At 36.4% G+C, this 20,232-nt stretch overlaps 1 protein-coding gene across 1 annotated transcript in view; it reads left to right on the top strand.

The window, feature by feature from the left end:
- The window catches only part of immp2l (inner mitochondrial membrane peptidase subunit 2), a 312,405-nt gene extending 296,681 nt beyond the window's left edge, over positions 1-15,724 (top strand). The window contains exon 6 of the mRNA XM_030136553.1: positions 15,594-15,724. Within this exon, the coding sequence (XP_029992413.1) occupies positions 15,594-15,719 (126 nt within the window). The 3' untranslated portion in view covers positions 15,720-15,724. The remainder of the gene's footprint in view (positions 1-15,593) is intronic.
- The last annotated feature ends 4,508 nt before the right edge of the window (positions 15,725-20,232 follow it).

Here is a 20,232-nt window from a genome sequence, read left to right as displayed (position 1 = left end):
AATCAGGTCGTGTTTAGTTTGTCTTTCTTCCTTCTTGTTTTTCCGTCTCCTGTTTCCTGTCGTCTTCCCAGTAGACATTTTATTGGACAGCACTTTGAGGTGGATTTGAAGAGCAGCTGTCAGCTTCTATCCCTCCTAACAGACATCACCATCATGCACTTCACAAAATCACATTACCTCCTGATTCCTGCTGAATGGATGGAGCTGTGGCAACATCTAACCAGGCCTCAGCTCCGTTCTACTTCTGCTCACGGGGAGAAAACGTCCTGTCACACTGAGGACTCACATCTGACAGTTTAATGTCACCACCAAATAATCACACCCGGAGGAACATGACTAAAACCACTAAATCAATACAGTCTTTTTCAGGATAGAGCCAGTGAGTGAATAGGTCTCATTTCAATAATATATTCTTTTAAAATCTGGCCTGCAGTGCTCGCTGCCACCCACCACAGAGGCTTTAAAAATCAGCTCCGGCAAATGATGCTCACAGCTTAGGGGTCGACCAGAAATAAATCAAAACAAACACAACACCCACTGAATTTTCATATACAGTACAAATCTTAAACACATCATTTTCTCCAAGGTTATTGATGAGAGGTTAAAAACCGGCGCTAAAGAAAATCATCACTTTGGAAAATGCGAGGCAGAGGAAAACTCTTTATGTAATACAATGATTTGACCTAATCTGTTTTTGCGATGTATGACAAAATGACACTTTCACCAAATGACTTGGATAGAATCAATATTTCCACGATTAGAGTGATTTTGCATAGAAAAAAAAGAAAAGAATACACCGTTTTGTGTGTAAGTCACCCTTTCTTGAATATATTTACTACCTATAAAGACCCAGTGCTACTTTTGTGTCAGTTCCCAAATGAATTTTTCTCTCTATTTTAATAATAATAATAATAATACATCACACTTATATAGCACTTTTTTGGACACTCAAAGATGCGTCACAAACAAACAAAACAAAACAAAACAAAAAAACATTCTTAAAGCTGCGTATGACTTTCACAATCAATTTTTCATCAAATTTGTAAAACCCGAGTGATACCCTAACGCCCAATCCCAATTCACCCCTTAGCCCTCCCCCTTACTCCTCCCCCTTTGCCCTTGCACTTGGCACTACCCCTTGAAACGGAGCTGCATAGGGGTAGGGGTTGAAACACTCTCCTGTGAAATGGGACAACCCTCCGCGACCTGTTATGTCATCAGCAGTCATCGATGCTGCCATAAACAGCTGCGACAACTTTGTTTCCAAAAGTATTCCCTATGCCGTCAGCAGCTGTAACCGTCTCTGTTCTATGGGCTTTGGTCATCTTTTAACGGCTATCAACTATAAACCATAGAAATGCGATCTATAACACATTGAAACAGCATTAAACAGTCGATCAAATGATTAAGTTATTTACAAAGATAATACATGCATTTGTGTGTTTCTTTCATCACACTGCTGCACTTTTTTGCAGTATTTACCTCCATCTTGCCAATGATTTGAAAAAAATCATGTAAAATTTCTCATACCCCTCCGTTCGTAGCGTGGTTCTGAAAAATCTCCGTTTCGAGGGCCAAACAGCCCATCTCCTTAGCCCTTCCCCTCCGTCTCATTGAGAATCGGAACACTCCTACCCCTTCACGTGTATGAGCAAAACGGAGGGGTAAGGGGGAGGGCCAAGGGGTGAATTGAGATTTAGCCGAAGTATCACAAATCTGTTAGTCTTTCCATGACTACGCACCTGAATTGCTTCCTTTACGGTGAACAACTTTGAAGTGTTCTCCGTCACAAGCAGTCCATTTGTTTACATACCAAACCGATATATCACTCGGGCCTTTTCAGAATTTTTTTTTGCGAAGTGCATTGTAAGAATGGTAATTCCACGCAGTGTGGAATGTGTGGAGTGTGGCTGCGTGGAATTCCAAAAATGCCCAAGTGACGGTTTGGTTTCGATTTGGTATGTACACAAACAGACGGCTTGTGATGGAGAACACTTCAAAGTTGTTCATCATATGGGAAGTGATTCAGGTGCATAATCATGGAAAGACTAACAGATTCGTGATACTTAAGCTATCACTCGGGTTTTACAGCTCTGATGAAAAATTGGTGACCAAAAAAAAGCTTTAAGTGATTTCTAATCATTTATTATAATATTATCCTCTTTACCTTGTGTTTTTTCATTGTAAATCATGTATTTTTCTATATTTAATTCATTGATCATGTAGATATTCATTAGAGCTCAGACGTAATTTAAAGGTTATTTTATCAAAACAGAGAAAACTGAAGAAAAAGTGAATTTTTTAGCAAAGATATCAATAAATGAAATATAAACCAAATGTCTCCATCCACTGTCATTGATCCAACTCTATGGGTTTTGCTGGTGAATCAATGTTGTAGAAGATGACGGTGTTTCCACGTTCACTACGGAACTTCAGAGTGTCCAAATGGGTTATATCTGATGACCATGAAAAGATGACAAACTGTATTTTATGTCAGTTATTTACATGTATTGATAGGATTAATGAATCAACAGGTATTCAACAGTTCAGATCAGTAGATGCTTTTGGTCGCCAGTGGATGTTTGGGTCTTTATGGGTTAAAAATTTCTTTTAAGTGCATAATGAAAAGACAAGACCTTTTTCCTATTGCCAGTCAAATCTTGTATTTCAGTGTTTTTCAGGTTGTGGTCACTGACTAGCAAAAACAGATTCTAAACTGATCGTGAAAAATTTTGAAAGTAAAGTATGACTAAATTAAGTACAAAGGAAAAAAGTTGTAGCATGGCATGTTTGGCTTCATTTGTCTTACACATGCCCATACTGTGACGCGAGTACTGAGACGGTATATTGTGACTGTGCTGCCCACGACTGGAGTTCAAGTCAATCTTAAAGTATTTAAATATGAAAAAAAATATGATGTTTTTCCTGAACTCACGGCTCAAAATGACCACAATACATCTGCAGAGGCTTGATAACAGTGTTTATGAATACAGCGGATTAGCTAGCTGCTGATATTTCTGATTTTTAAAGCTCCGTCCTGATCCTTTAAAAGAGAAAACTGAAAAGAAGGAATCAGTGAACCAAAAAAACTACTGTAGAAGACAGAAAACTGAAGGAAGAACCAGGAAGCTAACCAAGAAGAAGAATATAGAGAACTCTAATATCCAGAACATCTGGTAAAAAGATGTATACCTAACTCCAATATATGCTGTCAGATTGAAGGAAGCATGTTCCCTCAAAATCTTCATGCCATGTGCGTCTGGATAAACCTGGATTGAAAACAGGTAGAGAAATCTATAACTTCCACAACATGAAAGTAGGTAAAAGTAAACCCTGTGGGACAAAATTTCAAGCTCTGGGTGCTTCATTTGCAGTGTTCCCCAACATGGTCAATATATTTATAGCATGTGATTAACCCATAAAGACCCAAACACCAAGTGGCGACGAAAACCATCAACTAATCTAAAATATGTAATAACTTCTGAACCGTTAACCCTATCATGTCAATATGAAAAATTGGTGTAAAATACAGTTTGTCATCTTTTCATGGTCATCAGATATGACCCATTTGGACATTCAGAGGCTCTGTAGTGAATGTGAAAACACTGTCATCTTCTACAACATTGATTCACCAGTAAAAAAAAAAAAATGGGTGCTTCTATGAAACTGGGCTCATTTTGGTATCTGGCACCAAGGGCACCATTAACAGTTGTGGGCCCCATGAAAGGTAAACATTGTGGACCCTTTAATAAAATTCATCTGTCGGAGTGGGGGGGGGTGCAGTCTATACATAACGTCACTTACGCTAGCATGAAAATGAAACTAAACCTTAACATGCTGTTAACATGCAACTCCCGACTTCTATGCCTCTCTTATTCAACGGATCTTACACAAAATTTTCACAAGTTCTAGCCTGTATCCACTGGACCCCCTCCAGTGCTCTGTGGGCCCCCCACAAATGCTGGGCCCCATGAATTTGTCATGTTTACCCCCCCCTTATCGGCGCCCTTTGCCAGCTTTTTAGACCCAATAATAAAAGAGAACATAGACATATTGCCCCCCAGGATGTACTTATCGATGACCTCAGGTAAATGCAAAAAAATTATACTCTTGCTCTGAGCCATCCAAAAATGAATGAATTTTAAATAAAATATTGGGACCAAAAATATGACCAAAATTGGGACATTAAAAACTACCTACGTGTCAGTGCATTTTATCTTGAAAACACCACTTGAAATGGTCTTATATAGACTATAAATAAAGACAGTGTTAAATTTGATGATCCTAGTGTTTTGGGTTTTTTTATCCAGACATGCAGGTTTTTCATGAATCTCGGTCTCATTCCAGGTTTAGTGTGTGACCCATCGTGTCCACTCGTGTTACATGCGGAACCCACCCATTTAAACACAAATAAATCACAAGTGATTTTGCAACAATTGTCATTTTTGTGGAACACTATTTTGCATAATTAGTTCAATTCCAAAAATGTACCTGTGAAAGAATAAAAAGATATTTGAAAAAATAGCACATAATTTTCGTGTCCTTTTTACTGTGGTACACGTGGATTTTTGTATAAAAATAATATAAAAATGTGTTTTATCTGAAAAATAGTTTCTCTTTTATCTCAGTGAATATTTATTTTTAAAATAGACCCAAAGTGCTTCCAAACTTGCTTCATAACATTAGTTTACATCTGGTTTGAATTTTTAGCCCCCATGTCCTGTTTTAGGGACCAGTTTCAGAGAAGTACCCATATGACAGTGGATGGAGACACTTGTTTTCACATTCAGTTGAAATCTTTGCTGAAAAAGTCACTTTTTCTTCAGTTCTCTCTGTTTCTGTTTCTGTTTCTGTTTCTGTTTCTGATCTTTGCTGAAAAAGTCACTTTTTCTTCAGTTCTCTCTGTTTCTGATATAATAACCCACAACTTTAATCTGAGCTTTTATGAACATTTACATGATCAGTAAATTACGTATATTCAGGAAAATACATGATTTCCACTGAAAACGCAAATTGAAGAAGATAATATTACAATAAATGGTGATAAAATACTTAAAAAAAGTTAAATAGAAAGAAAAAGTCATCTGGGAACAGCCACAAAAGTAGCATTGGGTCTGTATGGGTTAAAGAGCTACATCCATTGTTATGTCAGAAGAACTACTCTAATCTTTGTTGCTGTGATTGTTCCTATCGGTTACTCTCATATAATATGGGAGGATGGAATTGAAAAGGTTCCATTCTGAGCAAAGATTGAGAGAAAGAAATTAAATTCTTCTTTTGTTTGCTGAGCCAGTCCAAGAACAGTGTGGAGTCAAGAGGAGAATAAGGACATGTGAACTGTAAATTTTGCAACGTTTGCCTTGAGATTCTGTGAAGCAGTGTCTCACAAAGATTTATTGTTGGAAATGACAAACCTTTGGAACCCATGCCATATTAGGCCTCACGTATACATCATGAGAATAGTACATTTTTGCATCAATAAATGGTCCTGACAGTTTTACCGGTATTTTTGTATCGCTTTGTAATATTTTGCTGAAAAGACAAAACAGCTGCTTAATGTGTTAAAACATACACAAATGAGAAACATTTGTTTGACTGTGAGAATAAGGGATGTAGTTAACATGCTACTTAATAAATTACATGAAATAAATGCACTTCAGTAAATGAATAAATGAAAGTTATTTGAAATACTTGAAATTTATTTTGACTCTCAAAGTAAATCTGTCTTTATAGAACCCCAGAATAGAAACATACCTCCAAATGTTCCTCATATACAGACCTGATCAAAATCTTAAGACCAGTTGAAAAATAGCTAGAATTTACCTTTTGCACATTTGGATCTTAATGAGGTTTTCAGTAGAGGTACAATATACAAAAGCAAGAAGGGGGAGTGAGACAAAAAGCACTTTGAAAAACTAATTTATTGAAAACAAGTAAACTGAAATAGGCTGTTTATCAGCTGATCAAACGTTTAAGACCATCGTTCAAAAAATTACAAAAAACTCTCCAAACCAGAACAAAAAATTTTCTCAGTAGGACTCAGTAATGAGTAGCTCCATCGTTCTTGTTAATCACTTCAAAAATTCGTTTGGGCATGCTTGATGCAAGTGTTTCCAGGAGGCTGGTGGGAACATTGCTCCAAGTGGTGAAGATGGCTTCACGAAGGGCATCAACTGTCTGGAACTGATGACCATTTTTATAAACTTCCCTTGCCATCCATCCCCAAATGTTCTCTATGGGATTTAAATCAGGGGAACATACGGGATGGTCCAAAAGAGTGATGTTATTCTCCCTGAAGAAGTTCTTCGTCAAGCGAGCATTGTGAACTGCAGCGTTGTCCTGTTTTTAAACCCAGCTGTTACCACACAGACGAGGGCCCTCAGTCATGAGGGATGCCCGCTGCAACATCTGCACGTAACCAGCCGCCGTTTGACGACCCTGCACCACCTGAAGCTCCAGTGTTCCACTGAATGAAAAAGCACCCCAGATCATGATGGACCCCCCTCCGCTGTGCTGGGTAGAAAACATCTCAGGTGGGATCTCCTTGTCATGCCAGTAACGTTGGAAGCCATCTGGACTGTCAAGGTTAAATTTTTTTCTCATCAGAGAATAAAACTTTTTTCCACCTTTCACTGTCCCATGTTTGATGCTCCCTGGCAAAGTCTAAACGGGCAGTTTTGTGGCGTTGTAGGAGACGAGGTCTTTGAATTCGTTTTTTGTTTTTGAAACCCTTTTCCCGCAGATGCCGTCTGATGGTTATTGCGCTGCAGTCGGCACCAGTAAGGGCCTTAATTTGGGTGGAGGACCGCCCTGTGTCTTGACGGACAGTCAATCAGATCCTCCGGCTCAGCGCAGGTGTAATTTTTTTGGGTCTACCACTTGACTTTTTTGTTCCATAATGCTCAGGATCTGTCAAAAAATTTAGAATGACTGTCTTACTGCGTCCAACCTCAGCAGCAATGGCACGCTGCGAGAGACCTTGCTTATGCAGCTTGACGATCCGACCACATTCAAGAAGAGAAAGCTTCTTAGCTTTAGCCATCAGGAGGGCATGACCGTGTGAATGCCCGACAGAAAATGAGAATTTTGAGCAGATTTTGGCTTTTATAGCCTGCGGTCTTAAACTTTTGATCAGCTGATAAACAGCCTATTTCAGTTTACTTGTTGTTTTCAAAAAATTAGATTTTTAAAGTGCTTTTTGTCTCACTCCCCCTTCTTGCTTTTGTATATTGTAGCTCTACTTAAAACCTCATTAAGATCCAAATGTGCAAAAGGTAAATTCTAGCTATTTTTCAACTGGTCTTAAGATTTTGATTAGGTCTGTATGTCCATTTACAGTGTTTTTTTTAATGTTGGATTTATGTTTTTCTCTTTGTTTTTTAGCTCATTTGAAGACATTTATACAGAGTTCTATATAAAGCACTGGTGCAAAATAGATTAAAATTTTTTTAAGGTATTGTGTTTCCTTTGGTGCAGTAAGTACAGAATAAGGGGGAATATTTCCATCGTGCAATAGTAGGAAGGGAATTGGAATTCCTTTGGCTAAATGAGTACTACTGTTTTGAAAGTTATCACTCCATGTAAGAGCAACCTCTGAGCTGCAACTACAACCTGAAGAGAAAAAATCATGACAAAGACATGTCATTTGTGTATATTTAGTCATTTTCATACTACAGGTTCCTCATGTTCCACCTTTACAATTTCTCTCCTGACTTTATTTTGCCAAAGCTTTGTGTCTCGATCTCAGCGCTGCCTAAAACAAGTGTAATTTGCTTAAATAACTAGACCAGAGGTGTCAAACATAAGGCCTGTGGTTCAGGTCCAGCCCACTAAAGGGTCCGATCTGGCCCAAGGGATGCATTTGTGAAATGCAAAAATTACACTGAAGATATTAACAATTAACCAGAGGTGGAAAAGTACTGAAAAAGTGTAATTAAGTAAAAGTATGTTTATTTTGTTTAAATTCTAGTCAAGTAAAAGTACCCATCTAAAAATCTACTCAAGTAAAATTAAAAAAAGTTCTTAATTTAAAATTTACTTTGAGTAAAAGTTAGAGTTACTTTCAATTACTTGATGTAAAAAAAAAAAAGACAAGTCATAAATTCAATCCAGCACTAGTTGTTTTTAATCAACTTTTAGTTCACATAATCATTAGGACCTTTCAGGCGGTATAATATGCAAAATTGTATAATGTGCAAACTTTGTTCAGACCACCCCATAAAACATTGTCAAGTACAAGTGGCATAAATTGTGAATTCTCTGATCCATTTTTTTCCTTGCTGACAAAAGCTAGCTATACTAACTGCAGACTTACTAAATGACACATATGAAATGTAAACCAACCAAACTCAATTACAGTGACGTGAGTAAATGTAATTAGTTACTTTCCACCTCTGCAATTAAGGATGTTAAAATCATTTTAGTTCAGATCTCAAGTGGATCAGACCAATAAAATACCATCATAATAATACATAAATAATGACAACTCCAAATTTTTGTCTTTGTTTCAGTGCAGCCATGGCTCAGATGGTAGAGTGGGTTGTCCAATAACCGAAGGGTTGGGGGTTCAAGTCCCACTCTGTCCATGTGTTGTTGTGTCCTTGGGCAAGACACTTCACCCCTCTTGCCTCCAGTGCTGCTACTCACACTGGTGTATGAATGTTCAGTGGTGGTCGGACGGGCCGTAGGTGCAGGTTGGAAGCCATGCTTCTGTCAGTCTGCCTCAGGGCAGCTGTGGCTATAGATGTAGTTTACCACCACCAGAATGAATAATGAATCCTCTGTATGTATTCATAGAAAAGCGCTATATACATCTAATCCATTATTATTATTATTATTATTATTATTATTATTATTATTATTATGATTATGATTATGATTATGATTATTATTATTATTATTATTAAGAAAAGTAAAATTATATGAAGATTTTTACATCTGCAAATTATCCTTTCAAAAAAAAAATGGGAATAACCTGAACAAATATGAATAACATGAAATGTCTTAAGAAAAATAAGTGGATTTTTACCAATATTCTACCTGTTACTAAATGTTTTGTGTATTTGTAAATGCACTGTGATCTGTAAGTTTTAATGCATATGTGTGCATGATAAACTGAGGCAGAATATTGTTCAAATTGCACTTATTTTTCTCAAGAAATGTCATGTTGTTCATGTTATTCACATTTTTTTAAAGGACAGTTTGTAGATGTAAACATTTTGAGACTCGCTCCTTGTACAATTATGAATATGAAGGAAATAATTTGTCAATGTTAAAATTATAAAAATATCATGGTCTTTCGTTCTGCCAACTACACCAGGTCATGTTCAGAGTCAAACACTGTCTCCTCTGTCTGCATCCGGCCTTTTTCAATACCATAAGCTGAAAACACCAGCTGTCTAAAGGTTACTCTGGAGATGAATGCAACATGGTGTGTTTTTCCAAACATAGATGCCAGCTCTTCAGAAATAACAGGCGTCATTAATGCATTTGACATTTGCCGGTGTCTGTGTGTGTTACACCTAATGCAAACCAGCTCTAATTGATGCGGCCAGGACAATGTCAGACAACACTGTGAGACGAGATCCTCAGCTGTCAGCCTGCCAGTTGTAATTATCTCTGCTGTTAAAGTATGCAAGTATCTGGACCAGCGTGTGAATGGAAACAGCACTGTTTTTAATCTGCCCCTCTAAGAATTTATCTGCATCAGAGACGCTCTTTGACATTAGAATTCTGAAGTAAACTTTTGCAATGTTGCATATTCCTCCACATGTTTTACAGGTTCATAATTAATTCTTAGGTTCATTATACAGATTTATAGATATACCAGGAATTCCATCCTTTTTGTCCATCCCATTTCTCGGACACCATTCACCTGAAATTTAACACACATGTTCTTTACCACTAACAGACATGCAGTGCGTATTTTGGTGGCAGAATTTAAATTTTTGGCTTTTTTATTAAAATTTTTTTTTAATATTTCAACTCAGAAAAATGTTTCCATCCCATTTCTCAGACATTGTTCACCCACTTCTTTTCAAAAAATTCTTTGTCACCAGGAGCGGTGACCAGTTTGATGGCTGAATTTCAATTTTTACCCCACCCGAAGAATTGGAGGCAAGGGGCACTGTTTTTGGTTCCGTTTGTTTGTTTGTTTGTTTGTTTGTTTGTTTGTTTGTTTGTTTGTTTTTTAACACTGTAGCAGCAAAACTATTGGTTGAATTCATATCAAATTGGGTTTATAGACTACCAGTGACGTAGAATAGATGTCATTGCATTTTGGGAAAGGTAGGTCAAAGTTCACATTTTTTATGATTTTTTTTTTAATCTTCCCGTTTATTTAAAATGGGTGAAATACGTGTGAGTGGCAGGGTTTGTTGTGCCTGGCACCACTTGTTGGATTTTTTTTTTTTTTTTTTTTTTTTTTTTTTTTTTTACTAATTTTTCAATATTTCAATTTACAATTTTTGTCCAACAAATTCCTCTGACACTATTCACACAACTTTTTTCAAATTTGACGCGCATGTTCTTTGCCACAAGGAGAGGTGCAGTGCACTGTTTGATGGATGAATTTCAATTTTGGGATTTTTTAAATAATTTTTCAAGTTCAAATTAGAATAGAATAGAATAGAAGCTTTGTTGTCATCATATTCATCATCAGGTCAGTGTAAATCAAGGTTAACATAAAAGAAAAAATATAGTATACCTAAAGTAAAGGTAGCTAAAAACGATTAAAATTAGCTAAGACAGTTAAAGTATCTAAGACAAAATAAAAGTGCGGGGGCCCAGAGGTGCAACAGCCCAAAAAATTATCCACTATGAAAAAAAAAAGACAACAGCCCAAAAATGTATCCACTATAAGAAAAAAAAAGAACAGCCCAAAAAATTATCCACTATAAAAAAAAAGACAACAGCCCAAAAAAATTATCCACTATGAAAAAAAAAAGACAACAGCCCAAAAATGTATCCACTATAAGAAAAAAAAAGAACAGCCCAAAAAATTATCCACTATAAAAAAAAAGACAACAGCCCAAAAAAATTATCCACTATAAGAAAAAAAAAAAGACAACAGCCCAAAAGATTATCCACTTTAAGAAAAAAAAAGAACAGCCCAAAAAATTATCCACTATAGGAAAAAAAGAACAGCCCAAAAAATTATCCACTATAAGAAAAAAAAAAGAACAGCCTAAAAAAATATCCACTATAAGAAAAAAAAGAACAGCCCAAAAAATTATCCACTATAAGAAAAAAAAGTACAGCCCAAAAAAATATCCACTGTAAGAAAAAAAAAAAGAACAGCTCAAAAAATCATCCACTATAGGGAAAAAAAGAACAGCCCAAAAAATTATCCACTATAAGAAAAAAAGAACAGCCCAAAAAATTATCCACTATAAGAAAAAAAAAGAACAGCTCAAAAAATCATCCACTATAGGGAAAAAAAGAACAGCCCAAAAAATTATCCACTATAAGAAAAAAAAGAACAGCTCAAAAAATCATCCACCATAAGAAAAAAAAGAGAACAGCCCAAAAAATTATCCACTATAAGAAAAAAAAGAACAGCCCAAAAAATTATCCACTATAAGAAAAAAAAACAAAAAACATCATCCACCTTTTTAATTAAGGGGGTGCTGTTTGCCCTTAGCATTAGCCACATTAGCTGAAGACCTTAAAATTTTCAGCCTGTGCTTTTATTTTTTGTTGAGGCCTTAATTTTAAAGCAAGAGACCTTTTGGGTAAACAGTGCCCCCCCTAATTGAAAAGGTGGATGATTTTTTATTTATTTATTTTTATAGTGGATAATTATTTGGGCTAGTGGATAACTTTTTGGGCTGTTCTCTTTTTTTTTTTCTTATAGTGGATAATTATTTGGGCAAGTGGATAATTTTTGGGGGACTGTTCTCTTTTTTTTTCTTATAGTGGATAATTATTTGGGCTAGTGGATAATTTTTTGGGCTGTTCTCTTTTTTTTCTTATAGTGGATAACTTTTTGGTCTGTTGCACCTCTGGGCCACCATAATTATGTCAGCAGAACCAGTGTTTACATTGTTCTGTGTACATTCACAGAGATACTATGTTATTGCTTTGCTCCACTGTATTTTTAAGGGTTTTTTTTCTTCTAGGCGTTCTGTTACACTAGAATTTAGCCTTTGAGAAGTGAATATTTGATGTTATAGTCCCATGTAGTGTTATTGTGCCAAATATTATCGCAAAAATATCTCCTCGGGTCATTTTATGTTGTTCTCTACATGACAAAGCAACCTAAAAAGCTCTGAAGTGTTTCGCCGTAGTGGTTAAACTGGAGTAATGTGGGCTCTTGTGGATTTTAATTGGTCCGCACTACACGATAAAGATCTTTTCACGTGGGAGAGGGAATGCATTCGGTTTGTTTTAGGATGTGATGCATGGATTGAGTCCCTTTTCTTACCAAAGGCCAAATTCCTAAGCAGTGGATGGTACCTTCTAATTGTACCAGGTATTGTGCTGCATTTTCCTGCTTCATTTTAAGGACGAATCCACAAAAGATTTCGTGCTAATGATATGCTAATGTGAACCCACTTGAGTGTAATTCGCCTTTGTTTTGCATCGGTTTCAAGTGTTTCAGGTGTTTTTCTACATTTCGGCACACAGATTTGTCTATGATGAAAACTGCAGATATGAAAAGCCTCCAAATTGTTGTCTTTAATGAGCAGACATGTACATACACAAATCAATGCGCAATCACAAACCAACCTTCATACGTCCTTTTAAAAGACAATCAGCTGAAATGTTGATAGAATAGGTTTGAGTTGGGAATTTAACCCAATTTAATATTGAGTCTTAAAATAGTGTTATGTGTCACTTATTGTATCTGGGATTTCACATAAATATTAACACCGATGTTCTGTTTGGTGTCACAGATGGATATGTGCCGCGGCGTCTCTGAACTCTTTAACAGATTGTGCATATTTACACACTTATTTCATTAACATCAGGTCAGGTCTGATCTGTCATTAATGTGGTTTCTGCAGCTGTTTCACTCCAGGATTCTGGGTTAATAAGGTTAAGTGTAATAATGTCGTCTGTTCTCCATCAGTAATTTTAAGTAGTTAAAACTCTGAGATGAACCACAGACCCATCTGATCCCTCGCAAATCTGGATGAATATTCTGTCCTTGATGTCATTTAAAGGGGTCATATTTTGCTAAACCCACTTTTATTAGTCTTTGGTTCATTTATTTGTGTGTTTGGACCCATCCATCCATCCATTCTCTTCCGCTTATCCGGGGCCGGGTCGCGGGGGTAACAATCTAAGCAGGGATGCCCAGACTTCTCTCTCCCCAGACACCTCCTCCAGCTCTTCCGGGGGGATCCCGAGGCGTTCCCAGGTTTGGACCCTAATAGTTCAAAAGTTTGAATTTGAACCCAGGTGCTGCAAAACTATCTTTACAGTTGTCCCTCACTATAACGCGGTTCACCTTTCCTTGCTGTTTTGCAGAATTTTTTTTTTTTTTGTGCAATTTTGCATGTTTTTTTTTTTCTTCAGCGTATGAACGCGCATTGTGTTCTGCGTCCTGATTGGCTAAGGGACTGTAGACCATTGTCAATCATTCTCCTCCATGCCGTGTCTCCTGTACAGTACAGAATGCATTCGGCTTACCAAATTTACATAAATGTTCGATCGTTAGCAGTGTGACTCTGAAGTGCTGTATGTTTGCAAGTTTTCTCCCCGACGAAATCGACGAAACGTTGTGCACCGACAAAGGCACCTGCGGTCGCACCCAAAAGGCAGAAGAAGATGCGTGAATCACTATTAATAATTTTCTATGTGTCCAACCTCGTAGGTTGATCATTAAAATTAAATTTGTTATTTCTAAAAGCTATCATATTTATTCATAGGAAAACATTATATTTTTATTTCTCAAACAAATGTTTTGCCTGAAAACAGGTTTTGATCTTTGGTTTCATTCTATAATACTGTACTTATTTTTTAAAATCTACGAAGGTTTGAACTTTGAGAGTGTTTAAACAAGAAAGAAATGTGAGAAAATGTTAATGCCTGTCTGAGAAAAGTGTATAAAGTGTGTGGTGAGGGGTTTTACAGCCTTAAAACATATATAATAATTGTAAAAAAAATAAAGCTGACTACTTCACGGATTTCGCCTATTGCGGGTTATTTTTAGAACGTAACCCCCGCGATAAACGAGGGACCACTGTATATGCATTCCGCCAGAAATCGAGTGGATTTCTACAACCTCTTTTAATTCCTTCTTAATTTGTTATGTCTATAACTAGTTACATCAGGACATTTGCACATATAAGGTCAAGACTTCTGACGAACATTTCTCCGAGTACGACATAATTGTTTGTCAGCAGCAGCATTGTGTGTCCATACTGAAAATATGTCCAAACTTCGAGCCGATTACCTAAAATGTTCAGTTGTTGGTTGAACAGGACAGAGCAGCACAGCCAACAACCTGGAGGAGGTGGGGTCATTTGCATTTAAAGGGCCAGTGCTCAAAACCACCTTTCTGATATCATTACTCAGAAATAGTTTTGAAGATGGACCTGTGGAGTTGAATTAATGGAGAATTCAGACCCAAGCATAGCATTTACAGTTTATGTAGACCACAGGGAAATGTTTTAAAATGTATAATTCCATTTTTTTTTTTTTAAAGCAAAACATCACTCCTTTAATATCAACACTGCAACTATCAAAATCTTACCTAGTGTATTTTTCTCATTTCTAGTCAAAATATCTCATCACACTTAAAATAAGACATAATCATCTGAAGTGTAACTTTTCAGTGAGATATAAGAACTTATTTTTAGACTATGGATCTTGAAAATCTTATTTCAAGATTTCCAGTGGCAGATTTTTTTTTTGCTTAATTCAAGATTTTTTATTTATTTATTTATTTATTTATTTATTTATTTATTTATGCTTAATTCAAGCAAAAAATCTGCCAATGGAACAAGTGAAAATTATCTTGGTAAGATTTCTTGAAATAAGATTTTCAAGATCTATTGTCTAAAAATAAGTTTCATATCTCACTGAAAAGTTACTCTTTAGGTGATTATGTCTTATTTTAAGTGTGATGAGATATTTTCTCTAGAAATGAGACAAAAATACACTTGGTAAGATTTTGATTTTTGCAGTGAATTCGGTGTCATTCAAACCTCACAATCAAAGATTTGAAGAAAGAGAGCAATAAAGACAGATGAACTGAGTCAGAGATGAGCATGTCCACAATTCATAAACACTTTTTGTTAATTGTAAAAATCAAACCGCCTGTGGCCGTTTGCACTGGTCTTTTTTAAACTTGGTGGTATTTGCAGCATTATTTGCATAGAAAGGAGCCGATTTTGCATTGAATGTATTAATACTCCCTCATTTCCATCCATATAAATGGCACAGATGCAGCCTTGGCACTATCTGCTTGTCGGTGCAGTTTGTGGTGAATGCCATCCATTGTGGTGAATCACTCACCCTTTGTGAATTACTCATTATATTTTTTTGATTAATTTGCACCTGTTTTGTGACAATGCTCCTTTTGTGGATCCAGCCCTTAGAGTATATTTCACCTTTAATCCTGAGTTGTGTTTTTTTTCTCTCAGGTGTCTATAGGTCTTCTGCATGGTCGAGCCTCTCACATTATCTGGCCACCAGGTCGCTGGCAGCGGATCAAACCATCCCTCCCTCCAAACCGAGGACCACTGGACACCGAGGAAGACGAGGAATAAAAAAACCACACTATTTTTCTATCTGTTATAATGTGCAGATGCACCTCTGTCTGTGCAGAGAGACTTGTGCGCAGAAATACATACTCTTTTTTTTTTTTTGTCTGGAATGTGTCATTTACTTTGAACTGTAATGTAATGATACAGTCCAACTGTGACATAAGTAAGATAAAACTGTTTGTAAGCTGGTCAATTACAAACACACTGACTGTAGCATTTTCTGTCATTTCTCCTGTGTGTTTTTACATAGCCTGGCGTCTTTAGTAAAATGTCATTTTGGTTTGTATTAGGGCTGTGTATTGGCAAGAATCTGGCGATACGATACAAATCACAATACTAGGATCACGATATGATATATCACGATATATCATGATACTGTTAAAAAGGCAATTTTTTTGTTTGTTTCTTTTTTAAAAATGATTATTTCCTGGAAGAATTGAATTACACCAGCAATATGCACAAATACTAAACACTTTTTTTTATTGCAACAGGATCTACTGCTATATCCCAAAATGTTCCTGTGTTTAAACTTAAATTATGTTTTACAGACATTACAGTTTAGGATCCTGTTCAAATGTTCATATTCTATTAGTTCAGAACTAACATCAGAACATTATTTTTGTCCCAACAAAGGAACTAACATCTGCCTCTCAGACAGTTAAAAGTGCTTTTAGGATGCTTCAAATAACCATTATTTAATCAAACAGTGTTAAATAATAATAAATAAGATATAAACAATAAAGAAAACCAAAAAACAAAAATGAACCTCCGTCATATCTGCATTTGAATAAATACCTGAAAATATTGATACAGTTCTTTTTAATATCGATACAGTAATGTGAAATGAAATATCGTGATATATTGCAGAACTGATATTTTCTAACACCCCTAGTTTGTATATTGAAACACAAGTCTTTTTAAACTTTCTTCATCTCAATCAAGTGCTCTGATTTACATAAGTGGTTATACAGCCAAGGTTTTTTTTTTTTGCTACAAGCATATTCTGAAAGAAAACATTGTTGTACCAGTTTCCAATATACTTTTTTGGAAGACAAGATTGGTTTCAGGTGTTTGAAGAGAGTGAAATAACATTCTGGTGATTAAGGCTTTTACCATCAGAGGAATTTTGGAAAAGTCTGTTTTCAACCAATGCAACTAGGGATGCACTGATACCACGTTTTTCCAGACCGAGTACAAGTACAAGTACTTACATTTGAGTACTTGCTGATACCAAGTACTGATATGAGTACTTAATAATACCATTACAGTTCTTAGTTACTTTTGAAAATGTGCTTTATTGTCGTTAGTCTGACTGTAACAAGGTGCTGCTACTGACATTTAATGCGTTGGAATGAGCGTTTCTCAATTAATCCACCAGAGGGTGCAGCTCTTAATTAACCATACTGGTCGAATGCCACAAAGAAAAGTAAAGTTTTTGGAGAAGAAGAGGAAAGTCAGTAATAACAAACATGGAGATGACAGAGCTAACACTAATGTGGATACTAATGTTGATATTGATGTGGGTAGTTGTCATAAATATGTCAGTAGTTTTTCTCTAACTCACAGTCACTCTTTGAGCAGATCCTCTACCTCCATGGTTCCCAGTGGTATTCTCTGTCTGGGTACGCACCTGCAAGTACCTGGAAAACGAATGGAATGTACGCAGAGGATGGACAGAACACTCCGTCTGTATCCGTCTGTGTCTTTAATGTTACTGGCGGTCAGCGTTACATTTGTCACTGTCATTTATTTTGAAAAATCTCCACACTGCTGACATTACTCCTCCACCACGTACCTGCTGCACTTAACCCTTTCATGCATAGTGGTCACTACAGTGGACAGTTATTCAAAGCTGTTCTTTTGTATATTCATGGATTTTATTGTTTTAGTTCCATATCAGCCAACACAGTGGATCATCTCATACACTGACATTCATACCATTACTGTAACTTTACTGTTCTTGATAAATCTGATCTGCAGTAACATGTTTCAGTGTAAATCAATTGCTTGTTATTATTATTAGACTGTAATTAACTGTTATTTTTTTTAAACAAAAAGATTTTTTTCATGTTATCTCCATAAAATGAGCAATAACTAGTATTAGAGTATGTTAAAATGTGACAAAACATCAGATTAGCAATATTTTTTAAAAAAATGATTTATAGTTTTCACACAGTATGCTGGTAAATGCATGTTTCTTTGTTTCAAAAATTAAACGCATAGTGTCCCGCTGATTGAACATTTTTGCAACTCCATGAAAAATAGGTTCATAACAAAATGTTCAATCGCATTGTTATTTTCATGCCTAAAGAGGAATAAAAACACTTAGGAAAAAAAAAAGTCTTGATTAGGTTCTCATAATTTATGCATGAAAGGGTTAACTGTGAATGTCACGCTGCTGTAAGTGGTATTGGTGCGGTTATATCGGAGTACTCACGCTGAATATAGGACCCGATACTGGTATTGGTATCGGTGCATCCCTAAATGCAGCCCTTACAAAAGCAGGTCTGAGTTGAAAACCTGTTTGTCATGTCTGCTAATGTTTTCACTGTACATTCACCTTCACCTGCAAAAGGCTTCATCAGTTTGTTGTTGATCACTGAGGCAGAATTATGCATGTCAACAGATTCTGTTTAACCATCTCTAATCTAAATGAGCAGTGTTTCTCTTTAAGGACGCTGTTAAAGCAAATCTATCATTTCTGTTCTCTCTACAGTGTGTTCCATGTTCTTGACCCCTAAAATGCATCATAGATAATAGCGTGAATTCAATTATTTTCCATTGGAATGAGAGAAAGCAGTGTCTGTGTTTGTATCGAAAAGTCTTTTTTCACTGCGCTTTTGTGTGTATCGCTGGTGTTGTCACCTCTGTGCTGAGGGCAGTTGGCGGTTCACAGAAAGCCCATGAATACTTCTTGTGCTTTTAATATTATTATTGAGGAGAAATGCGAATTTAGTCTCCCACATGAACCAGGTTATCTGAAGTCTTAATTAGAGAGAAACCACACAAGACACAACAGCCAGCTGACTTCGGCTCGGCTCTCAAACAGCTGAAAAGCGTCGTCTTTAAAGAGGCTCATCGCTGATTTGCATAAATCAAATCGAGGGAGCACTTGTGGTAAATTCAGCCAAATGGAGCTCTCAGATGTAGCTGTTGATTCTGTAATGCCAACAGCTGCGTCACGGTGTAATGGGACCCTGGAAGGCACAAGTGGGGCTAAATGCAGGTGTACTCAACCCTCCCACTGAGGCAACGCGCAACAGCGGGCTCACATCTGCATGATTAATTCACTCAAATGTGATGTGCATTTCAGCTCAAATTGAATCTGACGTGTAAGGTTTATGCTTTATGTTTGAGGTTTATGAAAGCAGACTTCAGATAAACTACAGCCTGCAGAGCAAAATGATTATGTCTTTGCATTTGGAATTAAAGACTGAGCTGTTCTATAGGCAGCTGAGTAATATCCACTGAGTAATAAAGCTTGTGTTTGCACATCTCTTGGTACATTACATCCTGCGTTTACCTTATTTACAGAAAGCTGAAAAAGCTCATCTGTCTGTGTGTGTCTGTAAGCTTCTGTTCTGTTTCCTTGCCAACACACACTGCCGGCTGCAGCTGCTAGGATACCTGTGTTGCCGTGGTGAGATATGGCCTTGTTTAGATGCTGGCGTCACCATGCCAACAGAAAAGAAGCTGCACACCGGTCCAACCGACTGGAGGATTGAGACTGATGGTTTAACTCATCATAAATGTAATTTCCAACACAACTGCCAGAATAAAATATGACTATTGTACTTTTCTGTCAACCACACATACTATGAGGGGTTTCTGCAGGTTTTCCATACTGAGGCTGCAGGGGTGTGGTCCTCCTCCAGCAAAGTTGAATGTTATTTCACAGTTTCATTCATTTTTCTACAATTCTAAAGCACTAAAACATGTTTTCTAAGTTTGTGGAAAATGTAGGCACATGGTTTTGGGGTCCTCCATGAGAAGAAATTTAAAATTTTTCAATAAATGTCACTTCATTTGGGACTGCGGTTACAGAAAAAAAAAAGGAAAAGCTAGGTTGGATACTGAAAAACACCCCAACAGCTTAAAGTTAAATGAAAGAAAGGTCTTTTACTCTACATAGTTATTTTACATGAATTAACTGGTTCCGTAAATGGTAGGGAAATCTCAGTGTTAATATATAATAAATATATTTTCTGTGAACCCTTTGAGATACATATTTAATAACATGTTTCATCACAAGTTAATTTTTATATTAAACATTTTTTGTGGATCTGACATCTCCCAGTAAGGGAGAGAGACCAGGGCTTGGCTATATACTCTAAAAATCACAAAACATATGATAAAAAAAGACATACAATTTTTTTTTTTTTTTTTTTTGTTATGCTCAGATTAAAACAGGGTTATTATAATAAATGAAAGATGAAAAGTGAAACTAGCAGTGAGAAAATAATTTTGCTAATTGGAATTTAAAAAAAATAAAGTCGTGGTAAAAACAATTATGAAC

This window comes from Sphaeramia orbicularis, chromosome 6 (genome assembly GCF_902148855.1).
Source record: "Sphaeramia orbicularis chromosome 6, fSphaOr1.1, whole genome shotgun sequence".
Lineage (NCBI taxonomy): Eukaryota > Metazoa > Chordata > Actinopteri > Kurtiformes > Apogonidae > Sphaeramia > Sphaeramia orbicularis.
Note: the sequence above shows the minus strand (reverse complement) of the source record. Positions and strands in the feature narration are given on the sequence as shown.